At 36.5% G+C, this 22403-nt stretch overlaps 1 protein-coding gene across 4 annotated transcripts in view; it reads left to right on the top strand.

Moving 5' to 3' along the window:
• The window catches only part of LOC118264681 (JNK-interacting protein 3), a 49240-nt gene that overhangs the window by 12296 nt on the left and 14541 nt on the right, over window positions 1–22403 (top strand). For 2 of the 4 annotated variants that reach the window (XM_035577274.2, XM_035577306.2), the window contains exons 4-15: window positions 5926–6113; window positions 8581–8731; window positions 10150–10185; window positions 11862–11879; window positions 12362–12579; window positions 12873–13001; window positions 13275–13399; window positions 16405–16570; window positions 19432–19580; window positions 20930–21081; window positions 21482–21636; window positions 22093–22245. In XM_035577274.2, coding sequence (XP_035433167.2) covers window positions 5926–6113; window positions 8581–8731; window positions 10150–10185; window positions 11862–11879; window positions 12362–12579; window positions 12873–13001; window positions 13275–13399; window positions 16405–16570; window positions 19432–19580; window positions 20930–21081; window positions 21482–21636; window positions 22093–22245 — 1640 coding nt within the window. The remainder of the gene's footprint in view (window positions 1–5925; window positions 6114–8580; window positions 8732–10149; window positions 10186–11861; window positions 11880–12361; window positions 12580–12872; window positions 13002–13274; window positions 13400–16404; window positions 16571–19431; window positions 19581–20929; window positions 21082–21481; window positions 21637–22092; window positions 22246–22403) is intronic. The other 2 variants (XM_035577282.2, XM_035577298.2) reach the window with 2 other exon arrangements.

Below are 22403 nucleotides of genomic sequence, written 5' to 3'. Positions count from 1 at the left end.
GTCTGTTTGAGTTTACAGCGATGACCTTCGGCCTAAGGAACGCAGCTCAGACCTTCCAGCGATTTCTAGATGAAGTTCTACAAGGTTTAGATTTTACGTTTGGATATCTCGACGATATTCTCGTATTTTCAAAAGGGGAGAAAGAACACATTGAACACTTGACGAAAATATTCGAACAATTAAAGAAATATGGAGTAGTCATTAATACTAACAAATGTGTCCTAGGTGTTAGTGAAGTTACTTTCTTGGGTTATCACGTATCCGCAGCTGGCATTCGACCCCTCCCAGAAAAAGTTCAGGCTATTCATGACTACCCCCTCCCTAAAACAGCTAAGGAGTTAAGAAGGTTCCTGGGAATGATAAATTTCTATCGTAAATTTCTACCTGCTGCTGCACAAATTCAAGCCCCCCTCAACCAAGCTTTAAGTGGTCCTAACATTAAAGGGTCAACGCCCATTACAGTAACAGCTGACATACAAAAAGCATTCGACGCCTGTAAGAGGAACCTGCTGGAAGCTACGCTCATCGCACATCCAGACCCGGAGGCCGAGTTAGCACTGTTTACTGACGCATCAGATGTTGCCATCGGAGCCGTCTTACAACAACGAAGACAGGACAGCTGGCAGCCACTTGGATTCTTCTCTCGCAAGTTATCTCCTGCTCAAACCAAGTATAGCACTTACGATCGTGAGTTGCTCGCGATACACGAAGGAATAAAGTACTTTAGGTATATGCTCGAAGCGAGAACGTTCAAAGTTTTCACCGACCATAAACCCATCACATTCGCCTTCACAACAAGCCGAGATAACTGCTCACCCCGTCAACATCGCTACTTCGACTTCATATCACAGTTCACCACAGATATAATCCATATAACTGGAAGTGACAACGTAGTTGCCGACGCATTTTCACGTCTAGAAAGCGTCGACACTACTATCAACTACAAACAGCTACAAAGAGAACAGGAACATGATCAAGAATTACAGAGCTTACTAAAGAACAACACAGCATTAAAGTTAGAGAGAGTCAAAACGATGGATGCCTACATATACTGCGACCAGTCTACTTCTCGCCCTAGGCCATTCATCACACCAACTTTTCGTAGGCAAATCTTCAACAACCTGCATAATCTCAGTCATCCTGGTCCCAACGCTACAGCAAAATTGATCTCAGAAAGATTTGTGTGGCCTAAGATTCGTCGTGACTGCAGAACATGGGCTCAACAATGCACAGATTGCCAACGTAACAAAGTCACCCGTCATACCCATTCTCCTCTTTCCTCATTTCCTGTTCCTTCCAGCCGCTTCTCCCACGTCCACCTTGACATAATAGGCCCTATGCCACTATCTTCTGGTTTCAGGTACTGCCTTACAGCCGTCGACCGATTCACCCGATGGCCTGAGGCGTACCCTCTCGCTGATGTCACAGCGGAGACCTGCGCCAGCACCCTCATTGCTGGCTGGGTCGCTCGTTTTGGGTGCCCAGAAACCATCACCACGGATCGAGGCAAGCAATTTGACTCTCAGCTGTTCCAGAGCATCTCGTCCATCATAGGCGCCTACCATCGCCCCACCACATCTTACCACCCACAGTGCAACGGGTTAGTCGAGAGGATGCACAGACAGCTGAAGGCCGCCATCATGTGCCACAACAACGCACAATGGTCAGAGACGCTTCCTCTGGTTCTCCTTGGCATGAGGAGTGCCTGGAAAGAAGACCTGCAAACCTCTGCAGCTGAACTGGTATATGGCGAGCCACTACGGTTACCTGGTGAGTTCTTAAAACCAATAACTCACCACAGCATTGATGAAGCAGACTTCGCAGCACGGCTGAGACAGCATATTTCTAAGCTATCACCTGCATCAACTTCATGTCATGGCGAGAAGGTATTTTATGTTCCCAAAGATCTCAATACAGCTACACATGTCTTCCTGCGGAAAGGACCTTTGAAGAAGTCATTGGAATCACCGTACTCTGGTCCACACCTAGTCATTGAAAGAGGACCAAAAACCTTCAAAATAGACGTCCAAGGGAAACATATAACAGTAACCATTGACAGGCTTAAACCAGCTTACATGAACAATGATGATGGCTTGTCACACAAAACATTGCCGTCACCACAACCACCAGCTGCTTCAACGCCGTCACCACCACCGTCATCTGCTCCATCGCCAGTTCCACCTCAACCACAGTCGCAGCCAGAGACCACCACAAGGAGCGGAAGAACTGTGAGATTTCCACGACACCTGTCTCACTATCGACCGTGAACCGGTCTCAGCGGGGGAGTGATGTAGGGTATAGCTAAGGTACATTATAATAACAGACATTTATACGCATAAATAAACAAACATAAACATATCATTTACACTCATACATACATAAATAAATATAAACATTTACATACATACAAATACACAAATACATATACATACAAATCTACATACTACATACATTACATTCACATTCTTACCATACATACTACTTTATAACTTTATTTCATCTATACACGGCCTTATGCCTGCGCACGTATGTACACGCCCTTAGCTATACCTACACACCGTCCGGCCGCTAGCGGAGCCCTGGCGCCCGCGTTGACAACATGCTCGGGACACTTCGGGAGTTCGCGGAGCCGTTCGGCACGCGGCGCGGCCGCCGCCTCCACCCCGCGCTTCACTCGCGCCCCTCGCTCGCCCACGTCAGTGACGTCAGTCCGCCTCGGCTAGCGATCGCGCGCGCATCGAAAACTTACTCTCGCGTTAACTTTATATAATTTCGTTGATCTCACTACTAATACTGTATATTTTATTATTTATTCAATATAGACAATTTAAAGTTAGTGTCTAGTATTTTATTTATCTCTTAATACTATAAACACTACATTTGATGTGGCGACACTCTGACAAGTGACAGATGACAGATGACAGAAGTCGCACATAGACTATCGACGAGCAAATCAATGGATGACGTCATAAATATCCTGCATCACACATATGAAGTTTACATGCGAATTAACACGGATAGAAAATCCCAACGAATAACAGTTGGGCAGAAAGCCCGCCAGGCTGATCACCTCGCCTGGTCGGAGGATCCTCCTTTTCTTAGGGAACTTTACTCTCCGTTCCCTAAAGTGGTGACCCCGACGTGATTGAAACCAACCTTCACGGAGCAGATCAGCACCGTCATCCTTATCGCCATCTCCCTCACCCATCACTTCTCCGCTGAGCGGTAATCAAGTCGCAGCCAACCAGCATCCTCGGCCTCATCAGGGACCACCACACGCTACATCGAAGATATGCAGCCTGGTTCTTCCCTACGGCCTCATCAGCGTCTAGGCACAGCACTCTCTGCACACGGTCTGAGGACGCCTTCCTCCCGTCAACGCAGACGCCAGCCACTACGCACCTACCCTCGCAGCATCTATTCCCCGACTCACTGTGGGACACTGCGAGCTTCACTACTCCGACTCACTGGAGTATCACCCTGCACCGCTCACCCGACTCACTGGGCATTCAGCGGCACAGTTCCGACTCACTGGAACTAAGGGACATTCTACACTGGCTCTGGCACCGCTCATCTCAAGCATCGACAGCCGTCTCAACAGGATCGACCTCCGGTCTTGGGGGGGAGTGATGTGGCGACACTCTGACAAGTGACAGATGACAGATGACAGAAGTCGCACATAGACTATCGACGAGCAAATCAATGGATGACGTCATAAATATCCTGCATCACACATATGAAGTTTACATGCGAATTAACACGGATAGAAAATCCCAACGAATAACAGTTGGGCAGAAAGCCCGCCAGGCTGATCACCTCGCCTGGTCGGAGGATCCTCCTTTTCTTAGGGAACTTTACTCTCCGTTCCCTAAATACTTAACTGTTTTAACCTCAACTAATTAATTTGGCAAAGTTTTGTGATGGTACCTAGGTAGTTTGCAAATAGTTTATTTAATAGATGATAGTTTTCTCCTACATTTACAATTGCAATGTATGTGACGCAACAGATGTTCGTTAAAGTCAGCTATGTCCCGAGGTCATTCAATAAATCGATACAATCAGCCCCAACCGTTCCTAGCATTCAAGACGTTATGCCTGGTTATCACAGATTCATACATTTTACAATCTATTCCACTCTTGTATTTCTAAAGGAAAGATATTACTTAATATTTCACAAGGTTAACGATCTTGAAGAAATATTTTATTCATCTTATAAAGCAGTAACTCAAAGTGAATTGGAATTTGTCTTTCATACAAACCTCGCTTTGAGGCGGCAATAAAAAAGGAATTGGCTAAATGAATCGAGTCGCTGTATAGTCAATCTGTGTCATACCTACATGTGATTATAGTTTTTATACATAGACGAACCTTTCCATTTTTTTTGTGAATTATTTTTTTTTATTGTCGAGTCTATGTAATATTTCCACTGATAACCAAAGCAGGAAAAAAAAGAAATAACTATTGCGCAATTTTTTTGGAACTATACTAATCTCTTCTCGTCCAATGCTTTTTGGGCCTACAAAATGTTAATTGATTTAGGTGTGTGAATATAATTATTAAAAGTGGACCAGTTGCCCTTGGTTATCTGTTGTAATTCTGGTCGATGTTACTATTACCATAACATGAAACTTAAAATTATTTTATAGTTATCAATTGTTCGTTTATGGGTTCGTCGTTAAGGGCCATTTAAATTAAAATGAGTTGGCTGAATAGTCTGGCGTAGTTTAAGAATATTTTGTGTGTTTAACGACTTTTATATTATTACAATCCCCTATATAAGTTTTATATAACTTAAGCTTTAATCTGTACCTATCATCAAGTGTAATGGCAACGAACTATTTATGACTATAAATCAGTTCTGGGCACAGTTTCACTCAGCTCTGCAATTTGACAATAAAACATTTACATCTATCATCATTTAAGGTGAATAGTAATAAAATGACAGATCAACTAAGTTAATGTGCCGTATTTAGGTAGGTACACATTATGTAAGTGTGTTCACTTCCAACGTAACGTGAACGGAACGGAGCGTGCCCCACAAAGACATCAGCGGGCATTCTATACTACAATATACCGCATGCTCACACAATCTGAGTATATGTATTTCTACAAGTTGTAACTCTTTTAACGTTTCCAACGAACGAATGTTTATTCTTCAGCGAGTAAAAATAGTAAAAAAGAGCAAATGATTAAGATTGGTCTACCAAAACAATTAATACATTTAAGTTTTTAAACTGACATGGTCACTAAACACTATTATTAGAACTTATGACGGGATATCATCATAATGATTTCATCGAAGTAAATAAACATGGTAAATATTCCGTTATAAGTTCTAATAATAATTAATACATTATTATTTAAGCTACTTATATGCTGTTTTACCAGCAATTGTTTAACTATAGACAGTTACTTATACAAAGAAATAATATAAATGATTAATATACTAATCAATTCTAACTAGTCCAATTAAAAACAATTATTTATATGTAATACAAATGATTACTAAATCTGGGTGTTGCTAGATGTCGATAGCTGAAAATAGTATACAAAATGACGAACGTGAAAACCTTAAAGACCATTTCTAGCTTTCTACTCATGTTCAGTGTACAGTTTCACCGCCCATGGTACCCTGATTGGTTAAATTAGGTAGGTGGAGGCCAATTGGTTTTAATGACGAGTACCTATAATTGTCGTTTCTTCTTACGCCCGACTTGCTACTTCTCAGATAAACTGGCTATTCTCTTAGATTTGTGGCTGCAAATAGAATAGTATGTGTGTAATAAAAAATAATTTCGATAACGGATTTAAAAAATATATTTTAATAGCAAAAATGTGTCGCTTAGTTGTAGGTCGCATCTTATTATCGACAAAATCTCCTTGGAAAACGGGCCAATGAACGAATCTCACCCTTTGTCCCCACAGGTCCGATATCGTTCGGGTTTGCATCGCTGGAGAGTTCGATGCACAATGTGGAGCAAACAGAGAGTATGCCTGGTAGCCCTGTCAGCTTGTCCTCTTCGCCTCCCTCTCCGCCAACCGGCTCCGATTTAGCAGCAGTGAGGACTGTAGAATGCGCGCACCAGACAGACCCCATCACACAGCAAAGTCAGGTAAAATTCCAGTATTTTGTTTTTATTATTCCGTATCAAAGTGAAGTACATATAAAAAAATAAAATAAATAAATAAATGGTTAGGGTAATTCTCTGTTTTAATATAAGGCTAAGGTGACTTTCTTTTTAATATCTCTAAATTGCATAGCATCATCTTCTTCACCTTTATACAAGCCACTGTTTCTGGGACAATCATTTCTGCAGGCCTAGTTTCCTTGTCCAATCCATACTTATCACGTTTAAGTAGTAAATACAAGTATCAGTGTTCAATAGACATTAAAGCCGACCGTCCACCACAAGTTTATCTTAGTTTAGTTTGATTAATGGGGTCAGTTTTTCATACATGTGTGTCCACCACAAACTATGCCAGCTAAGCTGACGTGTCATGCCATAGCAAAACTAAACTAACTTAGCTGGCCGTGTTCGAAATAGTTAATCGCTAAATGCAAAGTCGTCAAACATAATTGTATACAAAGTTATAAGTCAATAAAAATGCTCGTTGTTACTAAATTAGTTAAATTTGCAACTTTAAAATAAAAATGTTTTCTTTTACTCTCAAATACAAATCATTTCAATTTTAATAAACACTTCATTGACATTTTGTTCAAGTACCTAAAAATAAATGAATAATATTTTATTGTAACGTGGTCGTTTTAGAATCGTAGTATTTTCTACATATATGAAGGGAGTGTAAGCTACGCGTCCTAGTTAGTTGAGGTCAGTGTAGTAGCAATTCACAGAGTGAATTTTCCAAGTGGTCGTGGTTAAGAACCCAAGAATTTTGCAGACATATTACAAGAAATGTACAGGCCGTTTTAAGATGTTAAAAGTTTGTTTTCTTTTAATATTTAATGTTGCGATTTTATTTTTATTAAAAATTAATAGAATTCCACGGATTTGTATCCTGCCTTTGTCATACAATTACCTAGATTGGTAATGTTCAGTTTTGATCTCTTTTCGTTATGTATAGTACTTGTATTATTTGACATTTATTTTTAGATTATACTCGAAAAATAACGTCTTTGATATAAGAGACTGAAGACATTCAGGTTGTGCTAAAACAAATATTAATTTAGACATTGTGGGGAATATATGATATGATAAAGGTATTTTTATCAGCTAGAAGTTGAGGTACCTACCGTTTCCCGTAATAACTATTCTTAGTGCTAGTCATTCGAGAAAATGTTATTTTTAATTCATTAACACATATTTATTCTATAGTTCATTTTCAATATATAAAGCATTCCGGAAATATGTGTTTATAGAGAATTGTATTGTAGGTTTTATACAATATTGATTTCATTTCATCTTAGATATTCATTCCCCCCCATAAATAACTATTGTGGAATAGCCTTGCAAACACAGCATTCTAAACGGCTGTAATTTCAGTAACATTCTTATTACACGGATTTTACACAAATAAGATATGTTATTAATGTGTAACTAATATTCATTCAATTGGAAATCACTACACTATATTGAAATGAAATAAAAGAACACATTAAAGATTCTATACAGAATTAAATTTATTTCAACTTCTTACAATTACATATTTACAACAACAAAACATAAAAGCTACTTGATAACCATTAGCAATAAGGCACACATGATAATTTTCCAATCGTGCTTTACATCGGCCGCGTAGTTGCATCCATCTGATTTACATTCGCAAACTCGCGAGTAGTGTATGTTGCTGAACTTGGACTGTTCACACTTGAGCGGTTCCGTGTACACATAAGCACATTCCCTTATCATCGTGACGTCTTGGCCAGGAGTAAAGTAATTTATTTGAGACAGCGACCGACACACGGGCCGCCCTTTGTGTTCACTGCAATCTTTCAAGTGTGCAGAGTTTAAATTATATGTAAAACATCCTCGATTCTCTATTGACGAGCACTGATAACATTTTAGGCACGTCACTTTACACATCACGGTAAATAGAAATGTAACTGATACGATTATGTTAGTTGAATAACATTTCATTTTATAACCGTTGGTTTGACGGCTCTTCGCTCGGCCATAGCGTTGACATTTCCAAATTCGAAATATGTCAATCTTTAATGTTTCCTTTTTAGTGACAAATTTGCTATCGGCTATTCCACCTTTTTAGTTGTCTATAGTAGTATAGTTGATTATGGCATTGTTTTAATTTTAATATAATCTTGCTATTATTAACCTTCCGGGCATGGGCTTTGCCATTTATACACCACACATATTAACAAGATTTGTTATTGTCCTTCCTGGTAGGCGTCGTGTTGATTGAATTTCGCTATCAGCCACATATTGTTTGACAGTGTCAGTATGTTCAATTTCTTGGATCTCTTGCTCTGGGACACCAGCACGTCATAAACTGTGAAAAAAATATTGAATTCTAATGGTTTTGATTCTTAAACCCAAAACACTATTGGTTTTAAATCAGTTCCTTATAACTTAATAATATAATAATGTGTACTGAAATAATTTCCAGGCAACATCACCAGTGGCACCGCCTAACGCCCCTAATACTGGAAAATCGCAAACAAAGAGCGAGAAGCGAAGCGGCAACACGTTGTACCAAGAGCTCGCTTTCCAGGATGTGGATCCGGGCATTGCTGAAGGCGAAGACGCTGATATCACAGGTAAAAAATACATGACTCATGACCCCTAAAATATAAAGTACCTACGGCCTTCTAAACACATACATGTAATACATTCTTTTTACACATATTTAACGTTATCTTTTTAGAAGTAATACATTTATTTAGATAGTTAAATTAATATTACATTAAATCTACGATAAATAAAATAATTAAACTAGACTAAAATAAAACTAAAATATTTACAACTCAAAAATGAGTTATTTAAACAAATAACTATAAAAGTGCATCGAAAATCTCCTCATCATTGACGTGAGGAAGGGTGCCCAAATGGCTGGCGGCATTGTCATGTTTATATATCCTATGCTTTGACCAAAAGTAGTAACCTGGTCGGTCACCTGAAGTTTCAACCATTCAATTTACAATATCTTTGTAAAGATTTTGGACCCTCCACGGGCCTAAACTTTCAACTCCAAACGCTACTTTCTTTATAATTTTATTTATTTGAATATCGATTAATTTACTTTTTAAATGTACTTTGTATTTAATTCGAATTGATACTAAATATATTTAGGAAAGACCTATTCAGCACCTAGCTTGGACTAAAAAATAGTGCCAAGTCTACGGCTAGATTCACCTTACTACATAGACTCATAATAACTGAAGTAAATACCAGTCTATTCTCTGTCAATACATAAAGGCGTGTTGTTATCTAAAACCAATATTGTACATGAATGAGTGGGTTAGGTATACTGTGACTCGGGCGTGTACTGAAGCATCACGAGATTGAATTATACGAGCCGATGAACAGGTGCTGGATCTTTGTGTTGTACCGTCCGTGTCTCGTACGCGTACGAATAAACATTCAATGTAGCTCATCTTTAGAATTTGTATGATCAATATCGCGAGAGAGAATGCATCAAAATATTTTGGAGGATTTTGACTTTTTGTCTGCTTTTGGCGCTAGTGAGGCGAATGGTCCTATAAAAGTAAACTGCTTTAGAAATTAGCTGAATTGCAGTTTATATTAGTACGCCTGATGAGGAATCTGTACTTTGTTATGAGCTCACGTAGGTCTGGTATAGGTATTACAAACAAAATTTGATTTAAAAAATATTGGATCAGTTTTATCGAGCCCTCAAATCACTTCAGATGTGGCCCAGTATGGCTGATGGTCGATACAGGGTGGTCTTTGGTCAGTAAGTCTGATAATCCCGCTTGCTTCGGATGATTTCCGCCTTTCAAAAAAGGGTCCGTCTTAACTATCTGAGTACAAGGTTCGTCTGACTTTCTGTATAACTATATTTATTTGGGCGTATGACAGTGCCTTCGCCGATACAAGCGTAGCACCTATGTTTATTTCAAACAATCTTTTATTACCTACCTACCTATATTACTTACATAGCTGTAGTTTGGATAATTTTTCACATTATGCAATAAATTTATTCAACTGTTTACAGGTAGTTGGGTGCATCCTGGCGAATACGCATCTTCTGGTAAGTGCTTCAGCTACATGTTTGCTAACCATCCATATGGACAAACTATGGCCGACAGCCTAGCATTTCATATTAGCCTTATAGCAATAGTTAATCATGTAAATGAGTTTGTTTAAGAGTTAAAAATACAGTTATTGCATTTACTGAAACATACTTCTGTATCAGTATTCTCTCTCAATCATAATTATAGGAAATATGACATGCTAAGTATAATGGAAACGGTTTATCTACTATGGATCATATCCTAAAATAACAATAGCAGCTTCTATCTACCTATATACCCATTTAATAGCAGCTTTTTATGTAACTGCCTTTGGAAACTGAAAATATAATACATTCAGTTGTTGACTCAATATTCTTTTAATCAAGATGAGTATTACATTAATATCTATGATATTTCAGATATTTGTTGTGATGGTTCCGAAGTAAATACTAATTAATGACGTAAAACATTCACTTGGTACCAGTTTCTTTTTTTTATTATGTTTGTCATCAATCCTGCTTTTTTAATTTAAAAGTAATGTATTATAATTTAAGCTTATTATTAATTTGCTAATTAATCCCTGTATTGTTCATACTAAATTATTTTATCAGTGTGGCGTTGTACTTCTTTCCAGAATATTAAGTCTTAAAGATATACACTAATAAATTATTGGCCAATTTAAATGCAGCAAAAACTGGATGAATCCATGTGTGTCTTTACTCGACTTATTTATTTCATTAAAGACAGTTATTATTCAAAATAAATATGTATAAAAAAATCTATAATATTATAATTAATAGGAACATATTATTATTTAAAATTGCACCTATTACAATGATATCTTCAAAGTTGGCTTAATTTATTACCTCTGATAAAACTTCTAGTCATTATTTGTAAATATTAAACTATATATATGTACTATCCCTATATCCTTACACATTGCGCCACTGAGTTCTTTTCTTTTATGATTTTAGTATTTGAGTTATTTTTTTTTAACTTATTTGCTATTACATATTACATAATTATTTGGATTTATGTTCTATGTATGGTTATGAACAAGTTGCATACAGTTTTAGTTGCTGTATTGAATACGATGTTGTTGCTTTAATTGTTCAAAGACTCAGTTTCTGGAATGTTTTAAGAAAAAATCCATTAGCACTCATGAATTGAACTTCTAGAAACTGAGGGTAAGGAACGTTATTAAATGTAATAAATCAGATTTTAAAACGTTCATGCAAGTCTTTTTGTATTTGACATATTTCTAACAATACAAGCTTCTAAAAAAATCCGATACAATTTAGTAGTAAAACACATTTGTTTGAGCCTAAGCAATAAGACGTTTCTGTTTGTGTTTTATAATTATTTGTTAAACTGAATGTATCTTCGTTACTTGAAAATTAAATCAATAGAAATAAATAATGGACGAAGAGAATGCTTGCATAAACGAATAAAATCATAAATGTCGTATTAGTTATGCCTATGAACATACAAAGAGCTATAGAGAACCAGTAATTAAGAAAGAAAGTAGATCATAGCATAATAATTGTTGCAATTTTTTTGTCTACTTAAAGTGGCGTCGTGTGTGAGCATTTCAACTAGTTTTCTTTATTAATAAATTATCATACAATACTAATAACTGTACGTTCTATTTCCATGCGTTCTAACAAAATGTTGCATCAACGCATGATTGCAGTTAACGACAATTACTTTGGTAAGTAACTTGTAAAATATCAACTGATTTTCACTAATACACTTCAAAATTTCATTAAAAAGTTCCAAATTTTAATTGAAATATGGCCTCACACACTGCGTCGCATTTAGTTGCAATATATATACTGCCGTATAGACGTATCATTGTTAGAGTATAGTGTTCCATTTATGTTGACGCGTTCAAATTGTTGTTGCTAACGCATGCGGCGAAGTGTGTGAGGGGCCTAACGATTGCTTGCGATTTCCAAAGCGCAAGATGCAAGTAAGTAAAAGATTTGCGTAACTGTATTAACTTCAAATAAGCAGATTAAAGTGATAAAAGAATATAACTTTTGATGTTTTCACTGATTTTTTCCGTAATATGTCAAATCTGCACTTATCATTGTCCAAGAAATAGAAAAAAGTTATAAAGTTGTCATTACAGCACTCGCTTTAAAAACTAATTTAGTCTTTGAGAATATAATACTATAATTAATCCAACAGGAATGGGGAAAGAAGTAGAGAATCTTATCCTCGAGAATAACGAGCTGTTAGCCACGAAGAATGCGTTGAACGTCGTGAAAGATGACCTCATTGTGAAAGTTGACGAAATGATGGGAGAGCTCGAGATCTTGAGAGAGGAGGTTGCAAACCTCAGCTCCGCCAGGGAGAAGTTACGTAACAGAGTCACCGAGTTAGAAGAGGAAGTGAGACATTTGAAGGTAGGCTGGATTTCAATTGGTTGTTGTATTTTGAAAACACGAAATGTGTGCCTATTATGTTATAGGCACACCTTTCATGTTCGATGGCTTTACTTTAGATGACTAAAGTAAAGTTTAATTTGCGTGGAGTTTTTTAACAAAATATTATTTATTAAATTACTTATTCAAACTAATGTTATAATTTAAAGAATCTCGAACGATATTAAAGATGTAAAAAATGTATATATTAGTATATCATTATTCTCGCTATAGTTTTGTGAGCAGTGTTGTTTAGTTGAGTGAGTTTGTGACAGGAGACGGTGAGCTCGAACGCGGGCGGTGGTGACAACAACGAGGACGAAGCCGACGTGCCCATGGCGCAACGCAGGCGCTTTACTCGCGTCGAAATGGCACGAGTCCTTATGGAACGCAATCAATACAAGGTTAGCCTTTCCTATATCCCTTACAATAATGTTCAAACACTTAAACGTTACTTGATTTTAACAATCTTGAAAATATTTATGTAGCTACAAATGCTTTGACAGAGATAGCACGATATTAATTTTACAGGCGTAAGTTTTATAATTTTATGAGCCACGAAAAGAAAGACATCGACGCTAATATCCAAAACTAAGATGCATTTTGACCTTCATTACCCCTGTGCACCTGTGTAATGTTATTTCAAAGTCATAATAGTTATATTGTTTGTGTTATAGGAGCGTTTCATGGAGCTGCAAGATGCCGTTCGCTGGACTGAGATGGTGCGAGCGAGTCGCGTTGACTCCACTGTCGACAAGAAAAATAAGCAAACAATTTGGAAGTTTTTTAGTAACCTTTTCAGGTAAATATTGTGTTGCATTGATGTCGGTACTAATGTGGCACATGTTAGTGTAACACGAATATAAAATGTTAAGAATGCTTGCTCTCGCGCCAGTAATATATTACGTTTTCGACTTAAATATAAAAACAATACTGTTGAAATTTCATTAAAGAAAGATACCATGTAACAAACAAGCAAAGTAACCATGCCAAACATTTTATAGTATACATAAAATAACGCCTGTTTTTCCCTGAAAGAGTCTGCTGTGCGTAAGATAATCATCGACTTAGAATGCATTCATAATAATTAGGCTAGCGAAATGCTTTGCGTGTTACAATTTCGATATATGAACAGAATATAAATAATATGATTCATATGTTATTCTAAAGCTGTCCATGCATATTTGCGATATGTATCTGAAACAAGTGTTTTTGCCCACGACTGCTTTGTTATGTTATAATATAATGTTCGAAAATCAATGCTATGCTATTGTTATTCTGCTTTGAAAAAATAGACTACAATTTGACTATAAGTTTTAAATCTAGTGTTCTTATACGAGGTTAGTCTTTAACGATGAAGATTTAAATTAGCTTGAGTTTTAACGTCACGCCTTTATCCCCGAATGAGTAGGCAGAGATGCACATTACAGCACGTAATGCTGCTGTACAATGTACACTTTCTTTTCGCCATTTATGTTATCAGCATGTAATAGTGAGTCTGACTTTAAATAATAATTATAATGCCCGTCAATAGGCGGGTTCCGAAATGGATATAATTAGGGGAGGCCTGTATTTGGCAGTGGACGTGTTATTTTTGGCTGTTATTGATAATGATGACGATGACAAAGAATAATTTAATTGTTTCCTTATGCTTAAAGGCAGATTATATAATTCGATGTAAAATTTATCTTTATATATTTAACGTGCTTATTACTGTACAATTCCAGACATCGTGTTATACCTAAATGAGAATTTACGGATTAGGAAAGGAATAGCAATTTGCTACTGGCGGAAATTCATCCCAAACCCCTTTGCTTAGCAGTGATGCTTGCGACCATTCGGTTAACAAAGCGGCGATCGTCCATTTTTACTGCATTACATATGTTGCGATTATTATGATTGACATTAATGCTATTATTTTGTACCTTTTGCACTTGCACTTGCCAAATGCATTATGTTGTAATAGAGTGTGCTAATAGCGTGTGCAATTTTATTACACTTCTTACATTTACTTTGTTCACGTATTATACAAATTGCAATAGTTATTTGATTGTATCTGTCTGCTGCGAATAGTTTGGCATAATAATTAGGATTAAAGTTTGAAATTTCATGTTCCTTATGTAATTGTTTGCTCAATGTGCGAATTTTCCCTATACTTATAGCTTATTCTAGGATGTAAACGAGAATTAAAAAAAAAACAATTATTCCGTTTTTTACTTCGTTTGAAATCGGACCATAAACAGGCGTACGATCTAATTGCATATTTTTCTTTGAATAGTACTGTGGTAATAAAGGGACAAAAAGGCCGTCTTACAATTTCCTGAATTATAAAGTCTTTTTGATTTCACAAAAAACAAAATACTTGCTATTCGCTACCGACTTCACTATCTCTCGACTCATATCACACATCGCTGTGTTGCGAAGCGACATAGACACAATGTGGCATATATCAATGAAGTAACTTTTTACCCGACTGCGCCAGAAGGAGGGTTATGTTTTTCGAGTGTATGTATGTATGTATGTATGTATGTATGTATGTATGTATGTATGTATAATTGTTTGGCACGCTCTACAGCCTAAACGTCTTGATAGATTTTGACTTGAGAGGTGTCGTTAGATTCGTATTTACTGTGAGAGTGACACTGGGTATATCAAAATAATAAAAAAACAAAATGGCGGATTTTTGGCGCCAAATTCGAATATTTCTCACTCTCTAGCCTAAACGACTTGATGGATTTTGACTTGAGAGGTGTCGTTAGACTCGTATTTACTGTGAGAGTGACACTGTGTATATCAAAATAATAAAAAAACAAAATGGCGGATTTTTGGCGCCAAATTCGAATATTTCTCACTCTCGAGCCTAAACGACTTGATGGATTTTGACTTGAGAGGTGTCGTTAGATTCGTATTTACTGTGAGAGTGACACTGAATATATCAAAATAATAAAAAAAAAACAAAATGGCGGATTTTTGGCGCCAAATTCGAATATTTCTCACTCTCTAGCCTGGATGGATTTCCGCTTGATAGGGGTCGTTTGATTCGTATTGACTGTGAGAGTGACACTAGATATATCAAAATACAAAAATAATAAAACTAAAAAATATTAAATAAAAAAAGCGAATAATATTAAAATGAAAAAACCCTAAAACAAGTCATCGTAAAATTTAAGCAGTCGGGACCCATTCTAAATATGGGTACATACGTCTGGCTTTCTAGAATGGGTCCCGACTGCTTAAATTTTACGATGACTTTCTTGTAGGGTTTTTTCATTTTAATATTATAAAGAAACGCAGTCGGGTTTTTTAGTTTTTTAAATTACCTTTTTTTAACAAATAAAACGACTAACTGTAGGATATTAAACAAAACGCGTAAAGCCAGTCATCAATATATGACTTTATTAATTAATAAATCATCAAAATAACTATACCTGTTTTATGAATGGTTATCCAAAGCGAATGTGTTTATTTAATACATTTTATAGCTTCGATGCTAAGTGATCGTAATTGCTATTGCCAGTCTTATATAACTTGAAGTGTAACGCTGCGTAATGAATCACAATGCTAACAAATAGTACATAAGCTACCTTTATGATTGAACAGTTGCGAAACGCTTATCAGCCTCTGTATAATTTAATTCCATATTATCATTCACGTTTTATGTAAATATCTTATCGTAAATATATTTATATGATGGGAGAAACATGCGTTATTAAATTTACCTTATAATCAATTCTTTGTTGCTTAAACCGCATTTATACCATAATACTATAACATACGTTTCAATTGGAACATTGTCGTTTGTTTTAGTACCAGCGAACGTCCACAACGTCCACTATCAACGCCTCATCTCCGCGCGGTAGCAGCTCCGCAACCTGCGCTTCGTCATTCGAGGACGCAAGCTGACTTCTTCGAGACCCAGTTGACGGACCATCATCACTCCAGACGCCATGAAAGGAGCGAGCAGTTCCGTCAGGTATGCGTATAATTCCACTAAAGTACCCTTGGCTTTCAAAAGGCTAAATTTGATACCATATAATGTAGTTTCTTCTTTATTTAGCGTCTTTGAACGCCAAGGCAGGGTGGATCTTGTGCCACCAGCCTTGTCTTACATTAAGCTATGTTGGGCAAGACTGTTGGATACGTAGCATGACTATGCCCTTTGTGGATGATGTTATATAGTACGCATACGATATTACCTATTTCTAACTGAAACAGGAATAAAATATTAAGCAAGATGAATTTTGTATGTATCTACATTTGAAACACAATACGAATTGCATGTATTGTTGAACACAAGGCATTTTAATTAAAAATGTCAAGATACAAATAAATGTTTTTAAGTATCGAATTCAATATATTGCATAAGATTTTTACAATGCGACCATGAACTCGAACGCGTACTATGTAAATGATCTGACCTTTTCATCGAAGCAAAAATATTTGTGATATAATGTCCAATATATTTTATGTTCATATGACATCATCTGTGAATAATGATTGAAAGCATATTCTTAACCCATTCTGTTGTGTTGTTTTGCTTCCTTGAATGAAGAAAAGGGATGCTTGTTTATTTTATATTGAATTGATTGATACTTTCATAAACTTGCATTGGCCTGTATAAATAAAATTTGATACATGAGTTTCCTTGAGCAAACCGCTAAAGAGCGAAAATCCTGGAGTCTGTTTCCTAAAAAATACAACTTGGGTCTTTTACTCATAGGTAAGCGTGCTCCATCGTCGGCCACATCTTCGCTTACTTTTAAGCAAGATGGTTGCCAAACGCCATCCTATTAAATATTAAAAAAAAGTTATTATTGATACTCTAAATATATTTTATATCGAACTCACAGACTTTATTTATACAAACCAAATGCATAAAACAATTATTTCTGCCGCTGTATATATCCTGTGCCGGTTTCCTATATTCTATACATAACTAAAAATCTTTAATTATCTATGTATTATATTGGGCTGGAATATTTTCTAAGCTTTTATACACTGAATTTTTAGCCTTCACAACAGTACCCTTAGTATGAGTTTGCTTTACGTTTAACCTTGTACTAAGGATGCAGTATCCAATGAGTAAGCTTTAATGAAATACTATAATTAGATTTGAAAATATTAGATGCTGCTGGCGTCGTAGTAATGAATTATACTTTTATATTTTTACTTTTATATTTTTAAGTGCGTCGTTGGTCGAGTGGTTACAAGTGCGACTGCCGGGCAAGGGGTCTCGGATTCGATTACCGGGTCAGGCTAAGTATTACTGGGCTTTTTTCGGTTTTTCGAAAATTTCTCAGTAGTAGCTTGGAGTCTGGAAATGTGCCCGGTATATGGCAATAGGCTCACCACCTATTACATGGGACTTACAACATATATGTGTGAAAAGTGGGCGTAAACAGTGGCATTACGTGCTATAATGTGCACCTCTGCCTACCCCTTCGGGGATTAAAGGCGTGACGATATGTATGTATGTATATTTTTAAGTGATTCAATTCTCCTGAATACCCATTTATTGGGTAAAAGTTTACTCGTTGACCACTATAATGGTCTTCGTGTTTTATATAGGCATATGTAAGACAGCTAAAAAATCAGTGTACCTTTATCCCTCCTGTCTTTTATTTATATTTATAAATATTATATGCTTTACTTTTATTTTCATATTGTATTTATTTATTTGCACGTTGTTTTTAATATAGATACGTATTCGCTATACATATGCCACCACGATTTCGTCATGTATTCAAATATTGAATAAAATACGGAGACATTGTGTTTAAGTTATTTAAACAATAATGATATAAACAGGTATTGCAATCTAATAAAGTGAATAGTTATTATAAAGGTGAATATTTAAAGATGTCGTCCATAGAGGTTGAGTTTATTTTAATTTATTTCTTTTAAATATTATTATTATGTTTTGTGACTAAATATAAGGGATTTCGCCTTCACTGTTATCCATTAGAAGCAATATTACAAGCGCTGCATAAACACAACTGTGCAAAGTCACAATATTAGTTTTTCGACTGCACGGTGGCGCGGTGGCTGGGCAACTGGCTGCCGTGCAACGTGTCGCGGGTTCGATTCCCGCACGGAACAACTCTTTGTGTGATCCACAGATTGTTGTTCCGGGTCTGGGCGTGATGTGTATGTGAACTTGTATGTTTGTAAACGCACCCACGACACAGGAGAAAATCCTAATGTGGGGCAACGTTTTTTAAAAAAAGAAAAGAAAGTTTTTAAAACGTATAGAAATCGAAGTAAATAGTTTCAAAAATGTAACTTAAGTTTCATATTTTCTACAAATAATAATTCGTACACTACTTTATCTTATAGTAATGTCACGTTTCGTTTCCAATTCTCACTGCTAGTAGTTCACTCATCCGCGTAGAGAGCTAGCCTTCACCAAAGCTTCCGCTACCCTGTCGCGACGCTTTCAGTTCACCCGACCATCCCATCATGTGTGTTGTTACTTTGACCTCTAGTTGTGTGTGCCTACTTAAACCCCAGTGTTCTGTTTGTGTTTTGTTTTCATTTCTTCCTCTCCCTGTACCTAATTTTCCTCTCCTTTCTTTTGTTTACAGCAGAATCAATGACGGCACGATTTCAACTTTATTGAACAGTGCTAGTGACATTAAGTGATACTAGAAATAGGCATGTGTATAGTGTTATTACGTATTTATAGTTATTTTTTTAAATTTAATCCCTAATTAAATATACGTACGTTTATATTTGTGTTTGTTTTTACCCGCTTTTCCTTGGAATCCCTGCTTATTTGTATGGGTATGTGAGGCTCGGTTGATATCGTACACATGTGCCTGTGTGTGCGTGTAGGTGCGGGCTCACGTTCGCAAAGAAGATGGGCGCACCCAGGCATACGGTTGGAGCCTGCCGAGTAAGAGCGGCCAGGGACAGAAAGGCCCCAGCTCATGCACCTCACTGTCGTCTGGCGGGGTCCCTGTACCCGTGCCAGTGTTTTGCAGGTCAGTGACAAAAACACTACACGTATATTTGTAAATTTACTACAGAGTACATACTACAAGGACAATAGGCATGTTTCCTACTAGTCCAATTCACTACATTTTTCGAAACATCAAAAACGATATTTTCTATGAACTTTGTATGAAATACTCTATTATGACGTAATAACTTTTTGACGTCAAATAGCAGACTTATTTCTGGAAATGATAATGCCAGAATCTCTATAGAGCTTTGCCCCACCAAAAAATATAGTGTACAGGCATGCCAAATGTAGCATTCTATTGCTGCTCTATTAGTGATAACTAAAAACATGATTTAAAGCCTTTAGACCTTGCAGTTTCTATATAAATCTAAGAACAAAATATTCCATTTAGGTAAGGTACCAGTTTAGGTTAATTGCAGTTATAATGGTAGAAATAATTAAATTAAGTGCTTTATATTATCACAATGCTATAATAGGGTGTTTAGCTATGAAAGGCAGGAATGTCATCACCAATATTACCTTTACGGCGCATTCCAATAACCTACCGATCGGTAGATTTGCCTATCATCGGTAGGTGACATTGTGATTTTGTATGGAGCTTATGTCAAAATTCTACCGGTGGTAGGCAAATCTACCGATCGGTAGGTTATTGGAATGCGCTGTTAGTAATCCTACTTTTAATTCATAGTCATAACGAAACAACAATGTAAACAGAACAGACAGAGCGAATGTCAAATAATGACTTTTTGGACATAACTGACACACGCACGCCAATGACGTTTCGTTACATCTAATCACTAACATTCAAACACGAAATAATAATTAGAATATGCATTTATTGTAATATATATATTTTAAAAAAAAACTAATAGTATGTATTAAAACCAAATTCATATTAAAATCCGTACACATTACATTAATATTTTTTTTATTGAATGACTTGTTTTGTTCCTTGTGCAAGCGTACTAAGAAACGCAGATGGTCGCGATAAATACACGAAATAAGCCTTGGGTTTTTTAAATTCTTTTTATTTCCTAATTTTTATCCGCAACTTTATCAGAATAATAAGTAACCAAGGGACTTATTTTCATTGCATAATTTTGATTAATTTATATTTCTTGTACATTGATGAAATTAAGTGGGGCAGGATCTGGCATTGTCATTTAGCTAGAAAAAATCTAAAACGAAGTAGTTTATCAAATTTATGAATCAGAGTGTGATTATTTTATTGTATTGAAAAGTTGTAATAATTTATTTTTGACAGACATGTAATAAGTAATTAAACACATTCATCTAATGAAATCTTTGGAATATGTAGTTTTACTTGGATATTAAATCTTTTACTCTAATAACTCTTATAAATTTCAGACCAATAGCAGAAAACGAGCCTCGTATGACATTGCTGTGCGCGGCCGCGGTCAATCTGAATGGAGGCCGAACTCCAGACGGTGGGTGTATGGTGGGCGAGAGCGTCTTCTATGCGAACCCAGAGGATAAAACTGAGAACACCATGTCGCTTGGTGAGTATAACTCCTTTACAATTGTTAACAACATATCAGTCACAACTCACAAGACGAGGACTGTTGACCACAAACCAATTAAAACCTTTGTACTACAAATAAATATGCATAAATATTTTTTCTGGTACTAGGTACGTATTCTATACTGTTAGACCAAGAAGGATTCGGGATCGAGTTATCTCAAAATAACTGTTCAAACTCTTCGTCGTTCTATCGGACTAATTTAGGTTGTTGAGCATCAGCAGCAGTTTTGATAAAATATAATACACAACAGTCTATTCCTTCGGGGTACGAAAAGTATAAATCGACCAATTAAACATTGGATAACAACCTCATCTTTATTTTTCAACTCGGTTAAAAAGCTTTTAGATACGATTATGAACGTCGAATCTTGTTACAGCGTACGAGATGAACAAGGCTCAGTCGGTGCATTCGCCGGAGGTGGAAGAAATTAACCAACAGCTGCAGTCCACGCAGAGTGTCGAGTATACAGAGAAGAACCTATCATCTCTCGTTTGGATATGTTCCAGCAACCAGAATAAAGGGATTGTCATGGTAAGATTCCTAACACACTTTACCTTCATTCTATTTTTAGAGTTAGTAAACATTAGCCAATGAAACTATTCCAATCAAAGGGTTTTAATTTTGATATAAAGGTGTTTTTTAAACGGGGGATATTTGGTTGCAGTATTGGCACATTATTGCGTAGTCATACCGACCTTACCAGGTCATAGCAAAACTGTAAGGACAGCTATCCATACAGTTTTGATATGGCCGGGCTATGAGCGGGAGGTAACTGCAACTGTTGCATTTGTGTAATATTGCCGTCTATAGCGTGCAGACAAATATGACCTGTTTAAAATCTATTGCCGTAGATGCAATCTTATTAGCGAAGGAATCTGTTATCAAAAACCTATTGATGTAAAATATACTTTGCGATATTATTAATCGATTTGAATCGATGAGACTGACACTCAAATACCATATGATCTAACTAGAATATTCTTCCAGATCATCGATGCGAACAATCCGGCTGAGGTGATAGAATCGTTCCCGGTGACTGACAAACATATTCTGTGCGTTGCGTCTGTGCCGGGCGCGGTCGCTGAAGACTACCGGGACTATCAAGAGAGGGCAGCAGGAGCGGTTGAAAAACGACATTCTGTAAGTATTAGTTTAAGCGCCTGTTTCGCCACTTTCATATAAGTGCCCGTTAAACTTATGTCACAGATAGTGCATACAAAATACATTCTTAATTCAAAGTTGTCTGATACATAGCGGCTATCCAGACATTGTGAAACAAGTCCTTATTGTCACATATA

The sequence above is a fragment of the Spodoptera frugiperda genome, chromosome 25 (assembly GCF_023101765.2).
Source record: "Spodoptera frugiperda isolate SF20-4 chromosome 25, AGI-APGP_CSIRO_Sfru_2.0, whole genome shotgun sequence".
Lineage (NCBI taxonomy): Eukaryota > Metazoa > Arthropoda > Insecta > Lepidoptera > Noctuidae > Spodoptera > Spodoptera frugiperda.
Note: the sequence above shows the minus strand (reverse complement) of the source record. Positions and strands in the feature narration are given on the sequence as shown.